General features: G+C 28.0%; 4 protein-coding genes across 7 annotated transcripts; 2 read left to right on the top strand and 2 right to left on the bottom strand.

Moving 5' to 3' along the window:
* Positions 1-2,859, top strand: LOC132946692 (homocysteine S-methyltransferase YbgG-like). The gene is made up of 5 exons (XM_061016749.1): positions 1-447; positions 534-680; positions 850-1,112; positions 2,074-2,282; positions 2,340-2,859. Exons 1-5 carry the CDS (start codon positions 279-281, stop codon positions 2,485-2,487), a joined length of 936 nt encoding a protein of 311 aa, XP_060872732.1. The 5' UTR covers positions 1-278; the 3' UTR covers positions 2,488-2,859.
* Positions 2,361-6,952, top strand: LOC132946691 (myrosinase 1-like). 4 transcript variants are annotated; one of them, XM_061016748.1, is made up of 14 exons: positions 3,633-3,746; positions 3,814-3,861; positions 3,953-4,049; positions 4,322-4,455; positions 4,524-4,658; positions 4,729-4,851; positions 4,911-5,091; positions 5,155-5,252; positions 5,341-5,482; positions 5,574-5,722; positions 5,785-5,919; positions 5,984-6,090; positions 6,214-6,319; positions 6,770-6,952. In XM_061016748.1, the coding sequence occupies exons 3-14, from the start codon at positions 3,968-3,970 to the stop codon at positions 6,782-6,784; spliced, it is 1,407 nt and encodes a 468-aa protein (XP_060872731.1). In that variant the 5' UTR covers positions 3,633-3,746; positions 3,814-3,861; positions 3,953-3,967; the 3' UTR covers positions 6,785-6,952. The 4 variants fall into 4 exon arrangements, with proteins under 4 accessions (XP_060872729.1, XP_060872731.1, XP_060872728.1 ...); XM_061016746.1 differs by lacking the exon at positions 3,633-3,746 and adding an exon at positions 2,361-2,462 and having other exon boundaries at positions 6,214-6,952; XM_061016745.1 differs by having other exon boundaries at positions 6,214-6,952.
* A 1,028-nt stretch (positions 6,953-7,980) lies between these two features.
* On the bottom strand, positions 7,981-9,851 carry LOC132946693 (ribosomal RNA small subunit methyltransferase NEP1). Its single transcript, XM_061016750.1, has 4 exons — positions 9,611-9,851; positions 9,299-9,542; positions 8,993-9,201; positions 7,981-8,917 (listed from the first exon to the last, which is right to left on the bottom strand). Exons 1-4 carry the CDS (start codon positions 9,740-9,742, stop codon positions 8,804-8,806), a joined length of 699 nt encoding a protein of 232 aa, XP_060872733.1. The 5' UTR covers positions 9,743-9,851; the 3' UTR covers positions 7,981-8,803.
* A 2,525-nt stretch (positions 9,852-12,376) lies between these two features.
* Positions 12,377-15,734, bottom strand: LOC132947058 (uncharacterized). The gene is made up of 4 exons (XM_061017236.1): positions 15,510-15,734; positions 15,066-15,200; positions 13,854-14,976; positions 12,377-13,786 (listed from the first exon to the last, which is right to left on the bottom strand). The coding sequence occupies exons 1-3, from the start codon at positions 15,580-15,582 to the stop codon at positions 14,732-14,734; spliced, it is 453 nt and encodes a 150-aa protein (XP_060873219.1). The 5' UTR covers positions 15,583-15,734; the 3' UTR covers positions 12,377-13,786; positions 13,854-14,731.
* Between the last annotated feature and the right edge of the window lie 3,728 nt (positions 15,735-19,462).

Here is a 19,462-nt window from a genome sequence, read left to right as displayed (position 1 = left end):
TCAATAATACACAATCACTGAAACACTGTGTCAGATGAAATATGTGAATATTATATTATTTACACACAGATTTATAAAAATGCTTTTGCGTATTTGTATAATATAATATAGATAGATTATTTGTGATTGACATTTTAATTAATTTCACCTTATCACTTATCAGCTGTTGAATGTTTTAAGTGTTTAACGACTTTACGGTTTAACGTGTCTTTTTTGTACTCACGAAACATAGGTACAAAAAAATAAATAATTTTCCTCGAGAATTCGTTGAATATTCGATGATGATGATACTAAGTAACAAAATGTACCTCCTGGATGGCAGCTTTATCAGTGGTGTAACACCTTATGTAGATATTGACAGCGTTATGAAACATCCACTTTGGGGATCACATTTGCTTTTAAACAACGAAGATGCTGTTATTCGTGGGCACAAAGATTACATTAAAGGTTAAAGATAGGTTTAAAAAGAAAATGGTTTTTTTTTATTTTAATAATTTTCATGTGTACCTATTTGTTTATTACCTATACCACAGCTGGAGCCGATTTTTTAACCACCATCACATACCAAGCAAGCATCGGAGGCTTTCAAAAATATTTGGACCTAGATTATGATCAGAGTTTTGAATTGATTAAGAAATCTGTAATAATTTGTCGGCAAGCAATAACAGAGGAAAATGTAGGTAACTATATTATTGTTTAAATTACCTATTGCAAATCAAACATATACTTCTATATTGGATTATTGCCTATCTACGGAAGAAATATATACCTTAGTAGTATCAGTATAGAAGGCTGTGAAATCAAATCACAAAAATAATTTATGATTTTTTAAGAGCACGTAATTTACAGAACGCAATATACAAGTAATGGGATCTGTTGGTCCATATGGTGCCTCATTACGTGATTGTTCAGAGTATAATGGTAATTACATTGACACCATAAATTTAAAAGAATTATATGATTGGCACAAGCCTCGAATTCAAGCATTGGTGGAGGCTGGAGTCGATGTAATGCTTTTTGAAACAATACCTTCTGTCATTGAGGCTACTATTTTGCTAAGTATACTGACTGAATTTCCAAATCAAAAAGCATGTTTATCGTTCTCGTGCAAGGTAATTTTTTTTTTACCATCATAATAATTTATTATAATGTATTATCTTCATTGGCGACTGTCAAACCAGGGAGCTTGCAGAGTGTGTGACTGCGTGCCCTGGATCTATTTCAAAAAATAAAAATAAAAAAAATATGAAACAAATGCAATATTAAACATAATAATTTTATATAATTCCTGTAACTACATGCTGTACTTGTGAACAGTTGTTCTCAAAATTATAACCTGACAAAATTTACAATGAATCAAAAAGAACTCATTATGGTGATCAAGAGTTAGCTATGAAAATAGATTTTGATGTTGTAGATAATTAATTACTACAGCTTTATAAAAACAGCTAATTAAATGCTCTAAAAAGTAGTTAAAAATGCATTTTACCGAAAAAATGCCCTTAAAAATTATTTTTTTTAATGCAATGTTTTATTAAATACCTACTTACCTAATATTTAATTTACAATAAACTTAAAATAATTTACTAAACATTTATATATATATAAAAAAAAAGGAAATTTGAACAATTTTATGAAAATTTGATCAATTGATGCTGCAATGTATCATAGAACAATAATTGACAACGTGTAAAGAAAAAACCGTTGAAGTATCTGTTTTATGAAACAAATTATGTACTTGGAAAACATTGATATTAGCAATAATTTAGAAGTACAGTTAAAATTATATTACAATTATAAAGAAAAAATTAATTGATAATTATGATCAAGAATCAATATAGGTAATTTAGAGGGAGGGGGTACTACTCGTATATTTGGAAAAAGAGAACTTATACCATAAAGAGTCGTGTCTGGGTGAACCTATAGTTAATTTAATAAAAAAAATTGTATAAATTGTAAAAAGCGACATCACAAATTATATAAAAGTATAAAATAACATATCAATCTATAGGTATTCTGTATTTATATATTAAAAAGATTGGTTTAGATTGATGTTTGTAATACTTTTCTTAGGACGGCAATCATTTGAGTCACGGTGAAACATTTTCAAGTGCTGTTGAAATGTTCTGGTCAAACGATTACCGTAAACAGTTAATTGCCATTGGTATGAATTGCTTGCACCCAAAATTTATTACACCACTTTTGATGTCCGTTAAAACTAAAAATGTTAATTTTATTACTTATCCAAACGGAGGTGGCATTTGGGATATCGCTAAAAATTGGTAATTTAATATTTATATAAGGTATTAAATGATTTTTAATCGGATTAATGTTTTCAGTTATGACGATACTCAAATATATAAAGTTTCTATGGACGATCTTAACATATGGAATAAAAAAGGGTTGAAAATATTTGGAGGCTGTTGTAAAACTGATGCTAATGAAATAGCACGTTTGAGAAGGTTAATAGATGATCTACATTTATAAGGCAATTTTTATAATTTTAATGTTTGTATGATTTATGTTTACATGTTATTGTTAATTATGGACTTTGATGTAAAATATATTTATATATTTTAGTTTTTACATATAATTGATTAACAAATCTAATTATTTGAAATTATTCCAATTAAAATTATATTTTGTACCCAAATTACCAGCCATATCAATATGTTAATTAAATCAGTAATGAAGTAAATCAATATCATAATAATCTATATAAACTGTGCCACAGTACTAATTGTTTATTTACTTCAAACCATATTTCACATGCAATAAATTAATATATATTTTATATAATAATATTATGTAAATTAATATTTATAAATCTATTAAACATTTGAGATATACAACTATGTATTATTTATTTTTTGTACAAACAACCACTTGTCATTGAAATACTTAATTGATCATGTTTCTAAGAATGTTTTATCTAATTGTATTAGTTATATTAGTAGCAATCTTCAGAGGACAAATTATTATCAAAATTATTTAAAATCAATGCACAAAGAATTTTAATTTTTTTTTAAATTTTATTATTTACTTTAAAATTAAAGACAGTAAAAGCAAAAATGGTATGATATATGTTTATAGCCAGTCATGCGGAAGGGTTGTTTGAAAACATGTTATTGACGATAAAAGTGTGAAATCAAATTAAAAAACTATTTTAGCCTACCTATTCGGATTTTTTCTGGTTGCTATATCCCCAGTTCAGCAGTTCAGTAAATTAGGCTGCACCAAATACCAATTACTATTGGAAAGGATATAATGTGAAAAGACTATATAGCTGTAATAGATTGGTAAATACTAAATACCTAAATACCAATAAATATTCATTAGATAATAAATTATAAAAAGTAATATTTATTTAAATGTCATGAACAAAACAAAAAAAAAAAAATAAAAATAAAAATTATATTACCTACCTATTCAGAACATTTAACTGGACTATTAGCAAATCATAAAAAAGATTAAAATATAATCAATACTACCGACAACAAAACAACAAGTAAAACCATAGATTATAAATACTAGTATTTATAATCAATAATAGAACTAATTACAATGTTATTTTTATATAATAGGTATCAAAGATTAATCATAAAAAAATATTTATTAAATTAGAATAACATTCAAAAGATCTAAGACAGTGCATAATAACATAACGAGGCACCTACAAAATATGTTTGTCTTCATAAACTAATAATTAGGTAGTATTTTATAGTTGTTGTTTTCAATAAATTCAGGTACTTATAGGGTATGGCATGTTTATATTTCATAATAATATTTAATGATACATTTTTTGTTTTACAGTGGTTGATAGATAATAAGTTTCTCGTCGAACTAAATAATATTTAATTGGTAAGAATAATACAATACATATTTTAACATTTGAATGAAATTAGTTGATACATTATTTATAATTATAAGATTTACATTATTTCTCATGCAGATTCAAATATTCAACATGGATTATAAATTTCCAAATGAATTTATGTTTGGTGCTTCAACTGCTGCATATCAAATTGAAGGAGGCTGGAATGCAGACGGTATACAAATTATAGTTAAACTAACTAAACATGAGTATTAACATGTATAACTTTAATATATATTATTATATAATATATTTTTTTTTCTATGCCAATAAAAATATTATATAGCTAATAGCATGTGTTTGCACTTCAAATTATTTAATAATCTAATACCCTTTTTAATATTATAGGTAATTACTAATTACTTCTATTTAATTATATTAATGTAAACTGAATAATTATTAATTTTTGTAAGTACAAAATGTAATTTTATTATGTAAATTATTTAGGAAAAGGAGAAAATATTTGGGATAATTTGGTTCATACTAGTCCGGAATTAATAAGAGATGGGACTAATGGAGATATTGCCTGTGATTCCTATCACAAGTATAAAGAAGATGTAGCACTTGCAAAAAATTTAAATGTAATTTTTTTTTTTTTTATTCAAAATATAATACACCATAAATAACACATAGGTATTTCACTATTTAGTTAAAGTTATATCGCTTTTCAATATCATGGGCTCGAATAGCACCATCTGGAGTAATGAGTTCATTAAATCCAGAAGGAATAGTATACTACAATCGTCTTATCGATGAACTTATCAACAATGATATTATTCCATTAGTAAGTATTTTTTATAATTAAAAATGAGGGATGAAGTAAAATTATAATTTATAATTTAAATTATCTTCAGGTTACAATGTATCATTGGGACTTGCCACAATACCTACAAGATCTTGGAGGTTGGGTTAATCCAATTATGTCAGATTATTTTAAAGAATATGCACGAGTGTTATTTACTAACTTCGGAGACAGAGTAAATAGAATACATTTTTGAAAAATACAAATTATCTTTACATTTTATACTTATTATAGGTAAAATGGTGGATAACAATTAATGAACCAATGGAGGTTTGTAAAGGTTATGCCATTAAAGGCTATGCACCATACTTGAATTTAAACAACACTGGATTATATTTGGCAGCTCATACACAACTTATTGCTCATGGAAAAGCATATAGGTTGTATGAAGAGATGTTTAAACCTACACAGCAAGGTGATAATCAAATGGTAATGAAGTTTTTAATATTTAAGTCTTAAAACCTAAATTTTTTCATAGGAAAAATAAGTATTTCAATAAATGGAGTATTTTTCATACCAAAAAATGTCGATTCAGTTGACGACAAAAATACTGCTGAAAGAGCCAATCAATTTGAGGTAACAAAAATAGTTTGATTACATAATTTTAATTATTTGTAAGATAAATTAACTTATTAGGTATAATATATTGTTGTTATGTTCTTAGAGAGGGTGGTTCAGTCATCCAGTGTACAAGGGAGACTATCCGCCAATAATGAGAAAATGGGTTGATAAAAAAAGTAAAGAAGAAGGTAGACCGTGGTCAACTTTACCAACATTTACAGAAGATGAGATTAAATTAATTAAAGGTGCATGTTAAACAGTTAACGTAATTATAAATAATTTATGTTCCAGTTACGCGGTAAAAAGTTTAAAACAAATGTCTATATGTTTTTTTAGGTACAGCTGATTTTTATGCTCTCAATCATTATTCTTCTCGTTTGGTAACTCATGGAAGCGATCCAGATCCTCATTATAATTCAGACGCTAAATATGTTACTTCTGTAGATGAATCATGGTTAAAACCATCTGTTGCACCGTGGCTTGTAGTAATAAATAAAACTAAGCTGTGTTGTGTATACTGTATATTACTAAAATCATAATATTTCAGCCAGTACCTGATGGATTAAGACAACTTTTGATATGGTTAAAAAATGAATATGGCAATCCACCTTTGATTATAACAGAAAATGGATATGGAGACAATGGTCAATTGGATGATTTTGATAGAATTAACTACATAAAGGTAGTAGTTCAGTATGAGTGTATGACAGTATGTAATTTATGCTAAAATTATTTTTATTTAACAGGGTTATCTAAATGCAACATTACGAGCAATACATGAAGATAATTGCAATATTATAGGATTTACTGTATGGTCACTCTTGGATAATTTTGAATGGATGGATGGTTTCGCGTAAGCTGTTTTATATTTGTCAATAAAAAATTCTTCTTTTTGTCTGTGAAGTGTACATATTTAATGCTATAATACAGTAAATAATTATTTTTCAATGTAGGTTTAACTATTTTGTTTTTTCAGAATTCATTTTGGACTTGTTAAGGTAGATTTTAATACTCCTCAAAGAACTCGTACTCCAAAAGCATCATATTCATTTTTCAAGAACGTGGTATCAACTGGCCGATTGGTAACATCTTCTATTAGTAAAACACTTATATCTGAATTATGAAAAAATCTTATTTATGATACTTATTTTATAAAGTTACATTTTATTATTCTTACTTAAATTTTTAATATGGTAGTTTTTAAAGTATAAAAAATGGTTTATTATATGACCCAACCTAACCAGATAGTTTATTTATAATTTACAATGATTACACAATTGAAGTGGGTCTATTAATATAATGCCTTATATAAATTTAAAATAGTATTTTGTATTATTAAAAAACAAATTTTGATACAAAAATTCACTCACACGGTGTTCAAGATAGGCAATCATTTTACATATACCACAAAGTTTGACTCACACCTCATTTAACTATCAGTGCGATGTTTATTGAATGTTTGTTTGCCGATTGTTAAATTTCTGTTCCATATCCAGTCAAAGCTTCAAGGAAAAACAAATAATATTTTATAGTTTCAGAGCAAATAGTTTTTAGATCCAGCGACATTTACGGCTGCCGCTTTGAACTTATTGACGCACTATCAAGCAGAATAGTCCGCGAGTAACACTTAATTCTGCTGCTAGACGGCAATGTCATTAACAATAATATTGTTTTATACTTCATTTTCATAATAATATAGAAATTTAACATTTGTATTTGCCGTGTACCTATACTATAAAATATATGACCAAGGTTTTAAATATTCATTGGCAACAAAACTTAAGATGAGCTTTGGTAACCACAATTAAATATAAAAAAATAAAAATAGGTGGGTAAGTGGATGTTGCTCTGCTGTACAGTAGTTTACATGTCAGTCACTGTATAATGGTTGGTATTAAATTTAAATTCAATGATATAATATGATAGTATACGAAAAACAATTCTGAGCGGGGATGTTTTGTCATTGTGGATATTTTATATTAAATTTATATTGTTATTACTATTTAAAATCAATTTATGGAAGTGATGATAGTGTATATTCTCTTGTATAGGATATACAAATAGCCAATAAATTATAAAAAGTATTTAAATACATGTACTTTTATACTTATTTTTTTGGTAACAGTTTCATAAGCGATCTACACTTAATACTCCACTGTGTCGTTAGTGATGTACCATCATTTTTATGATCTAAAATTTGTTGAATTAACCACTAATTGTAAGGGTATCATTCATTGGTTCACTAACTGGAGCCCATACCCACCAATTGAATGTTTATAGTGTATTACGAAACAAAGAGTTTCCATAAGTATCTATTAATGGAGCTTTCCTTTAGCTTGAAAAGCGGTTTGAAGAAGAATTATAGGGATCTATGCATCCATCAAAGGATTCAATTATTTAGATGAAAACGCCTTGTGATTAATTAATACAATATTAATAATAATATCTTTACCTATTTAACAACATTTTTTTAAAAACATTTTTTCTAAATTATTTGTTTGCTTTTTTTTTAAATATTATTTTAATATGGTACATACATTTTTATAAATTGATATTTAATAAAGTTTACTTTAATAATTTGTACATATTTTTTTGGAAGATCACTTACAACACATTACATGTAGATTGTGAAAGCAGAAAATTATGGTACATCACGTACGACACTGATACCAATTAAGTTTTACAACATTGGTTATAACTTATACCTATCACAGTATCACTTTATAATATAGGTACAAACAACTAACACAATATTAGGGCGATTAAAATATTTTATGAAATTATATACTTGCCAACTATCTACAAAATTAAATCTATTTAAATCCCACAGCTTACATAAGACTATTAAAATTAATATGTTTGAAAATGATTACACAATATAATATACTTAAAATAGATTTCTATGCAGACTGATGGCAGCGACCGAAACGAGGCACAATTTCCCCTACTATGGCGTGACGGTATAGGATGTATATTATATCAAAATTATAGCGTCGAGTGTGGCCAAACATACCGAACATTAAAGGGATGTTACAGTGACATTTGTTGTCTCTATCTTACAAGTGAGTAACATAACAAATTTTACGCTCAACAAATCACATTTATCATTTTAAAATTGTAAATTATTTGTACATCTTAAAATACTCATAAATCGCTTTAAAATAAAAAGCCTATATTATTGCCGGGATAATAATCTTACCTTTAAATTTTATAAGATGTGAATTCGCTCTAATTTTTAAACTAACAGAGCTAAACTTGATCTGTTGAGTATAAAATTTGCTATTTAACACACTTGTAAGATGGAGACAACAAATATCACTGTAACGTCCTCTTAACAAACCGTTGTTGTAGAGTGGGGAATGTGTGGATTCGGATGAATTTTGGTCTGGTCCTGGTAATATCTCCCCTAGCACAGAGTAGTTCAGTATATTAAAATATTTTGTTTTTATAACTATTTTCAAATTGTATTTATTTTTAAAATTCTTCACTTTAAGTTGGAAGGTTAGGTTAGACATATTAATACAAAACAATTTATTAAGAAAAAAAAAGTGATCACATGTACAATCTTACAATATACCCCAACTGTCTTCAAAAGCTGAACATATCTTAGTGCATGTTAATGCGGCTGATAGTGGATAGTTACTTATTGCTACCGTTTGTTCGGCATAGTCTGCTTTAATCTATGACATAATAAATTTAAGTTAGTTGATCATTATAATTAATAAGAATTACTAAGCATATATAAATTTCAATACCTGTCCATGAGCCATTGCACCAACAACAAAAGCAATTGGAGCATCTTGAGGAACAAGTTCAGATGGCTTAATAGGGTTTTCAGCTGAAAATGATGTTGCCACTTTTCGACAACCTGCAGGTAAATGATCGGTGATCGGATTTTTTATTACCTTCATTAATTTGGCAGATGTTTCGGCTGCTCTTACACTAAATTTATGTAATAGCTGAACTAAGAAATGAACAATAAAATAAGACTTAATAATTAATATAATACCTAGGCATATTGAATAATTATTATGTACGTCTGAATCATGATTGATTATTACCCATTAGTCCAGCGAAACGTTTAAATGTTCTAGGGATCCGTGTTTGTGGATTGATTTCAATAAGAACATTATTTTCTGTGTGAATGTACACTTGAAGTAGGCCGGCACGATTTAGGGGACTGTCGAATAACATCAATAGACATTGATGAGAAATGTCAGGTCTACAATTTCCTATCTCACGCCCGTGTTTTCGTAATATATGTGAGTGTTCGTCGGGGTTTAATAGTTCAAAAGACTTTCCTACCTGTGAAGTTTAAGACAAATTATCGTTAGAGATTACAATAATAAATAATCAATCAACATTCGAATTACTTTAACAGTTTCCAACTGAGCGTTTTCTAAAACAACAATTAGACGTTTTTCATTGTCGTCCTTTACTTCTTTGGCTTTTCTGGTCAAATCAAATTCGGTATCTTCGTCAGTACGCCTACGTTTTTTACCCATTATAATATCTAAGCAGTAGGAATAACAAGTATTAATATTATGAATTAAAAATTAAAAATTAATAAGAATTAAAAAACACGTGTTATCGACCGACTGTTGTTTAGATTTTATCACGATATTATACTATTATCAATAGCTACTATCATTTAAAATTATTATCAGATACGGAATTTAATATTCAGTATGACCATAAAACAATATAATATTATGGTATGACCATAATTCTAAGGTCAAAAAAGCACAAATAACCAGAAAAATTGGAAATTAGCAATTTTTTGAAAAATAGTTGAAAAATAACAATAAATAACAATTTCAAATTTCATAATTGAACATGTCGTGTTACAGACATACACTTTCATAGCACTCTGCTACAGTTTAAGTCAATCCATAAAAATTAGCAAATGCTTTAAACCCCGAGCCCTGCTTATAGACTACTCGCTCTAAATTCAATTTTTATGTTTCAAAATACATAGGCAAATATTCTGCTTTGGAATATGAAATTAAAACTCTATGTTATCATTCAAAAAAGTAAAAAAATTATAAAGATAATAGATATTTGAAAATGTAATTGTTTGATAAAAATTAAAAATGTTGTTTTCTAAACGACTTGAATAAAATAATATTTTCAAAAACATTTGCACTTCTTGAAATAATAAATTGCTGATAAAAGAATCGCCCTGTATTATTGACTATGAAATGATGTTAGTTTAGATTCTGAGCGAAGCGATGAATGTATTGATTCTACAATGATGTGTTTTTTTTTTTATTTTTGTGTCTGTCATCACCTTTTAGGACAGTAAAAGTGCTTGGATTTTCTTCAACAGTAACTTTTCTGATAGGAAAGTGAATCTAGTTGGTACTTTGGGGTTATTTCCTAGTAGTTTTCAAAAGCGACGTGAAAAACGAAAGAAAAATTAAGGAAAAACGGGAATTTTTACGCAAAATCTGTTTTTGAGAAAATCGATTTTGGTTTTTGGTGTAACTCTAAAACAAATGACCGTAGGGACATGAAATTTTGACTGAATGTTTATATTAGGATTTTCTATACACCATAAAATTTACAAAATATTTTGACTCTTTTTGAGCTGTTTACGGCCATTGTCAGTTTTCAATTTTTTTAGTTTTTTTTTCTATAAATATCAATAAAATTTTATCTGTTGATTAAAAAAGCTTGAAAATTTAATAGAAGGCTCCTAGGTAATTGTTTCAAAAGCAGATGAAAAAAATTAAAAATACTTAGTCACAGTTTTTAATTATAAGCATTTAAAGTTCAAATTTTGACAAAATACGGAAAAATCACGAAAAATAGCAAATTATTTTGAGTTGAGAATTCATAAAAATTTTTCTTTTTAAATCTAAGATTTGAAAATGTAATACGAGATTACTCATAAGTTTGTCTACCTTTATCAAAAAAAAAAATGTCTAGAAGAAACTTAAATTAAATTTTTATGAGCGTCTGAAATTTATATTTTTACAACATTTGATATTTACTCGATTTCTCATGTAACAATTTTCTTATTTTATTGTAATTAAAAAACGAATGACTGTAGATACTTGAAAATTTCACTGAATGTTCATATTAGCATTTTCTATACACCATAAAATGTTGAAAATATTTTGACTCTTTTTGAGCTGTTTACGGACATTGTCAGTTTTCAATTTTTTTTTTCTATAAATATCAATAAATTTTTATTTGTTGGGTAAAAAAGCGTGAAAATTTAATATAAGGCTCCTGATATATCGTTCTAATAGCAGTTGAAAAATATTAAAAATACATAGGCACAATTTTTTTTTATAAGCATTTAAAGTTCAAATTTTGACAACATTTATCAAATTTATAATTTATTAATTATTTTGTGGTTAAAAATGTATAAAATTTTTAACTTTTATGGCTAAAGATTGAAAATTTAAAACAAGGCTCCGAGTAAATAGGTTATATATAAATTACTTTATTCACAATAATATCATCAAATATACTTGGTAAAATCATAGGCTGACTGACCGTTTTCGCTCAGAATCGTTTTTCTTATACAATGATATTATATCATTGAATTCAAATTTAACACCATCCATTACAGTGACCCACTTGTAACCTACTGTACAGCAGAGCGACATCCACTTATCCACCTTTTTTTATTGTAGATAGAACAATTTTCTGTAGGTAAAAAAAATTGAAAATGTAATGCAATGTTATACATAAGCTGATGTTAGTGGAAATAAAAATAAAAGTTGAGTGTGAATCCACAATATTTTTTTATGAGCGTCTAAAGAAAAATTTTTGAACATATTCATCAAAAACACAAAAATTGGTAAATTATTTAGTTAGAAACTCATAAAAATGTTTCTATTTATATCGAAGCTTTGAAATTTTCATATAAGATTTCCCTTAAGTTTTTCTACATTTAACAAAAGAAAAAAGTTTACCAGAGTCAAATTAAATTTATACGAGCGTTTGAAGTTAGACATTGGATATTCAAAAGTAAATTAACAAATTCTCATACATACAACGATTTTCTTATTTTGTTGTAATACAAAAACTATTAACTGTAAGTACTTGAATTTTTCATCTATTATATAAATTTTATATTATCGTTTTTTATACATTATAAAATTTTCAAAATATTATGTCTCGTTTTAAGTTAATTAATTTCATTAAATTCATCATTGTCTCGACATTTTGCAAATTATTTTGGTGTTTGATATTCATACAAAAAATGTATACCTAAGATATGAAAATCTAATACAAGGGTCAGTGGCGTGTATCCAAAAAAAAAAAAAATGGTGTATCTCAAATAATTTTAGGTGACCCACCCCTCATAATATTATTATACGCAGCACCTATCGATAAAATGATTTTTTGAATTTTTGTACAAGTCTTGCTCACAAGTGATTAAAATAAAATCTTCTAAACGTGTGTCATTCATATACAGTAGTTCTTAAACGAGTTTTAATTATTTTAAGCTTTGAAAATGTCCGTTCTGTTGTAGCACTTGAAACAGGAAGTGTCAAAGCAATTTGAAGGGCATTATTAAGTGTTGGAAACACTGAACCCAAGTTACCCGCATGAAAAATTTGATAGTGATTTCATACTCTCTACATATAAGCGCTTCTCTAGGTTCCATTTCAATTTCATTATCTGATTCTGACGAAAATTCTTCTTTTTCTATTAGGTCTTTTCCATGCAAATATTTGGGCAGATTAACATTTTCTTTCTTCACATACTTTCCGTAAACTATACAAAACATTGAAAAAGCATCTTTTGGAACTGATGCTGGATTCTTTTTCACTTCATCTAGCCTTTTTATACTAAACAATGATAAATCTTTATAAATTTCGATTGAACTATTACCAAAGTATTCGTCAAATTCTGAATTTATTATGTCCAAACAAACATAAAATACATTAACTCTGAAGTTTACTATTGGATCTATTATAGGGACATCAGAAGCCTCTTCACCTGGCATTTTTTTTTTACGACTAATTCTTTGATTAAGCTTATCAGAAAATTCAAATTGGCAAAACTTGTTCATAAAATTATTAACATCAATTAATATCTTGTTAAAAATATTACTATCTCAAAGGTTCTGAACAGCTAACTGAGCATTATGTATGCTACTCTTAGCCAAAAGTAAGTCAAAATCCTTACGTTGTAATAAAATATTGACTGGATCTCAAAAATGTATTTAAAACAGAATGCTATCAACAAAAACCGTCTAGAAAGAAGATATTCTATAAGACAACCAGCAATATGTCCAGTACTTTGGTCATTACAGCCTGCATTATTCCTGACATCATCCAGAGTTTCAATGACAGCTTCGAATGTTTCTAATATTGAATCAAGGGCGTCCATGTGACATCCAACGTGTTGTAGCTACTCGCTTAAGCCTACGAGTTCTTTTACCGCAGTAACAATCTTGTTTAGCTTCATAAATAGCCACTCTTTTCTTACTTCCACATATAAAATTGTAAACCGACTCTAGATTACCAAAAAGATCTATGGCATTAATATTTCAACCGGCAGATTTAGCAACGATTAAGTTGAGCCTAAAAAACAAAAATATATATGTAAGAGAATAGTAAGTGCCTATGATAAAAACTAAAATGTAATTACCTATGTGCGTAACACCAAATAATATTTGCAGATGGACATTTTCGTTGTACATAAGTTTTTAATCCTTGAAATTGACCTCTCATATTCTGAGCACCATCATAAGACTGTCCCAGTAACACCAAATAATATTTGCAGATGGACATTTTCGTTGTACATAAGTTTTTAATCCTTGAAATTGACCTCTCATATTCTGAGCACCATCATAAGACTGTCCCACTAAATACTGTTTCCAAACAATAGATAAATCAGCACACAGTTTTTCAAAAATATTAAATAATTGAAAGCCAGTCGTAACTGATGATTCTCTTAACGCTATTAACCGCTCAGATTAAGTTCCTGTTGTTGAATTGATAGCGTACAACAAATTGTTCTTTTCTAGATAAATCAAAAGTTGAGTCAATCGATATGCCAAAAAAACGAGCAGTTCTTAATTCTTCTTGTATTGATGCTCTTATTGTTGAAGCAAGTGACCCAATTAACTGATTCTGTCTTATATTTGAAATAAGATTAACGTTTTGTTCTTTTGTTGATAATTGCAATTAAGTAATATATGAAGTAAGGCATGGTGAACGTTTAGACATCAAGAGTACTAAATCTAAAAAGTTTCCTCTGTTACCAAATTCTTCTTTTAATCTTTCTTTATGCCCACAAAATGCAACATAGTTTTTTGCAAGGAAAAAAGTAATATCAATTAAGTCTTGAAGAATCTCTTTGTTTATAGCTTTGTCTTGTCTATATTTTTTTTCTAATAAAGGTAGTATGGGTAATGATATTTTTTTCAATTTTAATTTAAGGGAAGCTTCAATATGTGCTTCTGAACATTCATGAATTTGCATACTTGACAAAGCTCTCAGCCACGAAGCAACTCCATCCACAGATCACACTTTGTTAGTATTGCGCCCAAACAATAAACAATGATGACAAAACATTTTATTACTTGATATAGAATAACTGAGCGAATCTCTTCTGACATTTATGTTATCAGGCAGAGATTTCCAATAACATGAAGTCTGAAAACTGCGGCCAAATTTATCTTTGGGAAAAACACGAGTAGGAAGATCTAGATCGTTAGATAATTCTACATGATTGGTTCCAGTTGGTTGTACAGATTTAAAATCATTACCTATGAAATATAATAAGTTAATTAGGTAATAGAAATCCAAAATTTGGAAAAAAATAAATTATAATAACAATTTGAATTTTATCACATACCAGAACGAGATGAATTTGAAGCAAAATTTATATTATCCGAATCAATTATAGTTTCATTATTAACTCGACACTTATCTATAGAGTCACAATTGTCTACAGTTGATTCAATGTTACCATTTACATGTAAGTCAATTTCTAAAAAAAATACAATTTATATATAATAGTCATAATGTTTTATAAATAACGCAAGACAGACATTTTGTTTTTTGATATATTAAACAGGTACATTGCAAGAAAAAATGTATTTAAAGTTTTAACTCAATTTAAAAAAAAAATAAATAACTTATCCTAAATGATTTATATTAGATTGTCAGATTAAGATTTTAGTTATAGTACCTAGCCACCTAGGTAATAGGTAATTGTAATTTAAAACTATAAATCAATTTATAAATAAGTGAAATGGTTTATTCAATCAAAATAAATGAAGATTAGATATGTTCTTACCAGAACTAGATGAATTTGAAGTCACATTTATACTATGTGAATCAATTATAGTTTCATTATTAATTCGACACATATCTATATAGTCACAATCGTCTGCAGTTGATTCAATTTTACCAGTTACATGTGAGTCAATTTCTAAAAAAAAAATATAACTTTTATAATAAATATTTATTATAATAGTATTATAGTATTTATATAATAAATATTATGTACAAGTGTACTACAACCAACTTCATAATATATGTACATATTATGTTTAAATAAAAAATAAGCGGGTAAATACATATATATTTACTTATCAAAAATAGACTAATATCATTGATTATACATACTACATAGTAATAAAGTAATAATAAGTAATAATCAATGCTAATATGTATATGTATTATGTATATAGGACCATAGGGGATTAAAAAATGATCGTACGAAAAGTACTCCAGGTACTACAAACTCGCTTTATTGACTAATACCATTGATTATAAATACTAGTATACTTATAGTATTTATAATCAATGCTAATACCTACTTAATATTGTTAAGCAAACAGGAACTTTAATTAATAAATAGGTCGCGACTTGACGTGACCTAGGAGCCAGCGCACCGCATGCTAGTAAATAAGAATTACACGGTCGACAATTCACGCAACTACGGTCATCAGTGCATTGACGCGAAACGTTCTAAACGACCGTCGGTGAAATAATGATGTACCGGTACCGGGATTTCGACGCGTGGACACCACAGATCACATGAAAATTTAATTTAATATAATTATTTTCATATAATCTGTGTGGACACCGTCGCGTAGCCGATGGGCGTGGTTACGGCCAGCCGCGACGGCGGAATATAGAGATTGATATAAGGCACTCTAGCGGAGTACGGTGCACAACAACATCTCTTGAGCGTCGTTTGTTTTTCATTTTACCAGAATTGCCGAAGTCCCGTACTCCCATTGCTCTGTTCACGATCCGTGTGACACTGTGACGTGGCCGGCCGCGTGTAGAGCTGCAGCAGCTGACGTGGTCACGTGTGTAGCCGACGGTGGCGCGCCGAAGATTGACTCCGAGACCGGTATAAACCATAATATTATTAACAAACCGTGGTTATATACTATTGGCATTTGGCGGCAATTTTGACCAGTTACGTGCTCTGATACTTATTTATATCGTTTAATATGACGAATTACGACAAAAGCTTATAATTTATAAACTATAAATTTTGATACAGGAACTAAGTCAGGAAGGATGTACTATGTACAGCTCCCGTAAGTCCTGTACAATCAGTGTTGTTAAGTATACCATATTAAAATGTATACGTATCTTGTATTATGATACGAGTATTAAACTTTGCTTATTAATGTGTGTATAGTGCAGTATAGTATGGTATAATGCATTTTTGTATAATACGTATACACATTTTATACGGTATAGGTACAATTTAAATTATCTTATTAAGAATTACACATTTGATATTAAATACAATACTTAGTTAGGCTTAATACTCAACGATTTCCCGTCTGAAAATTGAATCTTATAAATACGAATATTAGAGAAATAAAAATTATAATAAAAAGTAATAGCCAATGAGAAATGAGTAATAAAGTAATATATTAAGAGGACGCTACACGGGCATTTGTTGTCTCCGTCTTACATAATATGTGCATAACATACCAAACTTTCGCTCAGCAGATCATGTAGGCTTCGTTGGTTTAAAAATTAGAGTGAATCGACCTATTATGAAACTTGATGGTGATAACATTATTTGTGTTTTAATTTGAGTTTTTTTGGTGTTTAAATTTTTAGCAAGTTTTGCGTGTATAATAATATATTACTTATCGTAGATTAAAAATACTCATAATTCACTTAAAAACTGAACTATCGTAAAAAAAAACCTACAAAAATAGATGATGTTCTTACCATCAAGTTTTATAATAGATTGATTCACTCTAATTTATATGAGCTATCGATTAGCTGACGAAGTTAAACGTAATCTGCCGAGCCTAAGCTTTCTATGTTAAACACTAGTAAGACGGAGACAACAATTGTCCGTGTAGCGTCCTCTTAATAACGGTTTTTTAAAATAATTTTTATATTTTTTATTTTAATTTATTTTTTATACACATTTAAACATTTATTAGTATCTTACACTATTGTATAAAATAATTCTATATAATATTGTGATTTGTGATTAATACTATATTACCATTGCATATGAATATATATGATACATTTTTGTATTATACAAACTACAAAGTCTATTACAAACTGTATTAACAATTCTTTTGTATTTTCGTGGTATTTTGAAGCCAATATATCAGATAAAAGGAGGAGAAAAAACTTTGTGTAAATATCTGGCATTTATTAATATTAAGAGTAAAATTATTATTAGTCCACCATTCGTATAATAGAGCCGTGGACTTTTATAGGAATATTGGTGGATCGTATTAAAAATTAATTACACAGCTAAAGTATCGGTTTATCACGTGCGTAATCGTACACACTTTTATGTTTTACATACAAATTACAAAGTAGTTATTAGCAAAGAAAAAGATATAATTTTCCGACGGAGAAATAATAAAAGAAGAATTCTTCTACTTTATCTATTATTAATTATTATACAATTTAGTATTGAGCGTGATGTAATAATATAAAAATATAGGTACCTAAATAAATAGTGGTCGATCACCAGATACCACCAAGGTACTTGAAATTCTTAATATGGCTCGAAGGTTAGAAAAGGTTGGCGATCTCTGACATAAAGAGTAGGTACTAATTTAAATAAATATGAAGTAAACAGCACTTGACAGGAAAGCTATCTTTATGAAATATTTTGATATTACCAGAAAACGAGGAAACATTCATATAATGCAATTTATCATACCTCAAATTAGTTGTCGCATCCGAGTCGATCCCAATTGCTAGGGGCTAATCGCAGGTACTGCAGTAGCCCAGTAGGTGAGTTGATTCCTGGACCTACTTTATGTATTAGTTGATTCCCGGGTCATTATGTCACGGTATACTAGCAATCTTATTACCAGATACCAATTTTTAAAAACAATGTGTTATACATTTTTACCAAATAACTAAATTTTTAACAATATTTTTTTACCTAACTACTACATTTTAGATTCTGAGCGAAGCGATGAATGTATTGATTTTACAATGATGTGTGTTTTTTTTTTATTTTTTTTTTATTTTTGTGTCTGTCATCACGTTTTAGGACAGTAAAAGTGCTTGGATTTTCTTCAATAGTAACTTTTCTGATAGGAAAGTGAATCTAGTTGGTACTTTGGGGGGTCAAAAGTAAAAATTTCCCAGTAGTTTTCACAAGCGACGTGAAAAACAAAAGAAAAATTAAGGAAAAACGGGAATTTTTACGCAAAATCGGTTTTCGAGAAAATCGATTTTGGTTTTTGGTGTAACTCTAAAACAAATGACCGTAGAGACATGAAATTTTGACCGAATGTTTATATTAGCATTTTCTATACACCATAAAATTTACAAAATATTTTGACTCTTTTTGAGCTGTTTACGGCCATTGTCAGTTTTCAATTTTTTTAGTTTTTTTTTTCTATGAATATCAATAAAATTTTATCTGTTGAGTAAAAAAGCTTGAAAATTTAATAGAAGGTGCCTAGGTTATTGTTTCAAAGGCAGATGAAAAAAATTAAAAATCCTTAGTCACAGTTTTTATTTATAAGCATTTAAAGTTCAAATTTTGACAAAATACGGAAAATTCACGAAAAATAGCAAATTATTTTGAGTTGAGAATTCATAAAAATTTTTCTTTTTAAATCTAAGATTTGAAAATGTAATATAAGATTACTCATAAGTTTGTCTACCTTTATCAAAAAAAAAAAATGTCTAGAAGAAACTTAAATTAAATTTTTATGAGCGTCTGAAATTTATATTTTTACAACATTTGATATTTACTCGATTTCTCATGTAACAATTTTC

Source organism: Metopolophium dirhodum, chromosome 6 (genome assembly GCF_019925205.1).
Source record: "Metopolophium dirhodum isolate CAU chromosome 6, ASM1992520v1, whole genome shotgun sequence".
Lineage (NCBI taxonomy): Eukaryota > Metazoa > Arthropoda > Insecta > Hemiptera > Aphididae > Metopolophium > Metopolophium dirhodum.
This window is presented reverse-complemented; position numbering and strand designations above follow the sequence as displayed.

Bases quoted from the DNA above. Each gene is read 5' to 3' on its own strand.
- LOC132946692 (XM_061016749.1), top strand. From the start codon at position 279: ATGATGATGATACTAAGTAACAAAATGTACCTCCTGGATGGCAGCTTT. The intron at 681-849 runs GTAACTATATTA...CGTAATTTACAG, and splicing joins AATAACAGAGGAAAATGTAG to AACGCAATATACAAGTAATG. The intron at 2,283-2,339 runs GTAATTTAATAT...TAATGTTTTCAG, and splicing joins TGGGATATCGCTAAAAATTG to TTATGACGATACTCAAATAT.
- LOC132946691 (XM_061016746.1), top strand. From the start codon at position 3,968: ATGGATTATAAATTTCCAAATGAATTTATGTTTGGTGCTTCAACTGCT. The intron at 4,456-4,523 runs GTAATTTTTTTT...TTCACTATTTAG, and splicing joins CACTTGCAAAAAATTTAAAT to TTAAAGTTATATCGCTTTTC. The intron at 5,483-5,573 runs GTGCATGTTAAA...ATGTTTTTTTAG, and splicing joins TGAGATTAAATTAATTAAAG to GTACAGCTGATTTTTATGCT.
- LOC132946693 (XM_061016750.1), bottom strand. From the start codon at position 9,742: ATGGGTAAAAAACGTAGGCGTACTGACGAAGATACCGAATTTGATTTG. The intron at 9,543-9,610 runs GTAATTCGAATG...TAAACTTCACAG, and splicing joins CTCAGTTGGAAACTGTTAAA to GTAGGAAAGTCTTTTGAACT. The intron at 8,918-8,992 runs GTATTGAAATTT...ATTATGTCATAG, and splicing joins GTGCAATGGCTCATGGACAG to ATTAAAGCAGACTATGCCGA.
- LOC132947058 (XM_061017236.1), bottom strand. From the start codon at position 15,582: ATGTGTCGAATTAATAATGAAACTATAATTGATTCACATAGTATAAAT. The intron at 15,201-15,509 runs GTAAGAACATAT...TATTTTTTTTAG, and splicing joins TTCAAATTCATCTAGTTCTG to AAATTGACTTACATGTAAAT. The intron at 14,977-15,065 runs GTATGTGATAAA...TATATTTCATAG, and splicing joins TTCAAATTCATCTCGTTCTG to GTAATGATTTTAAATCTGTA.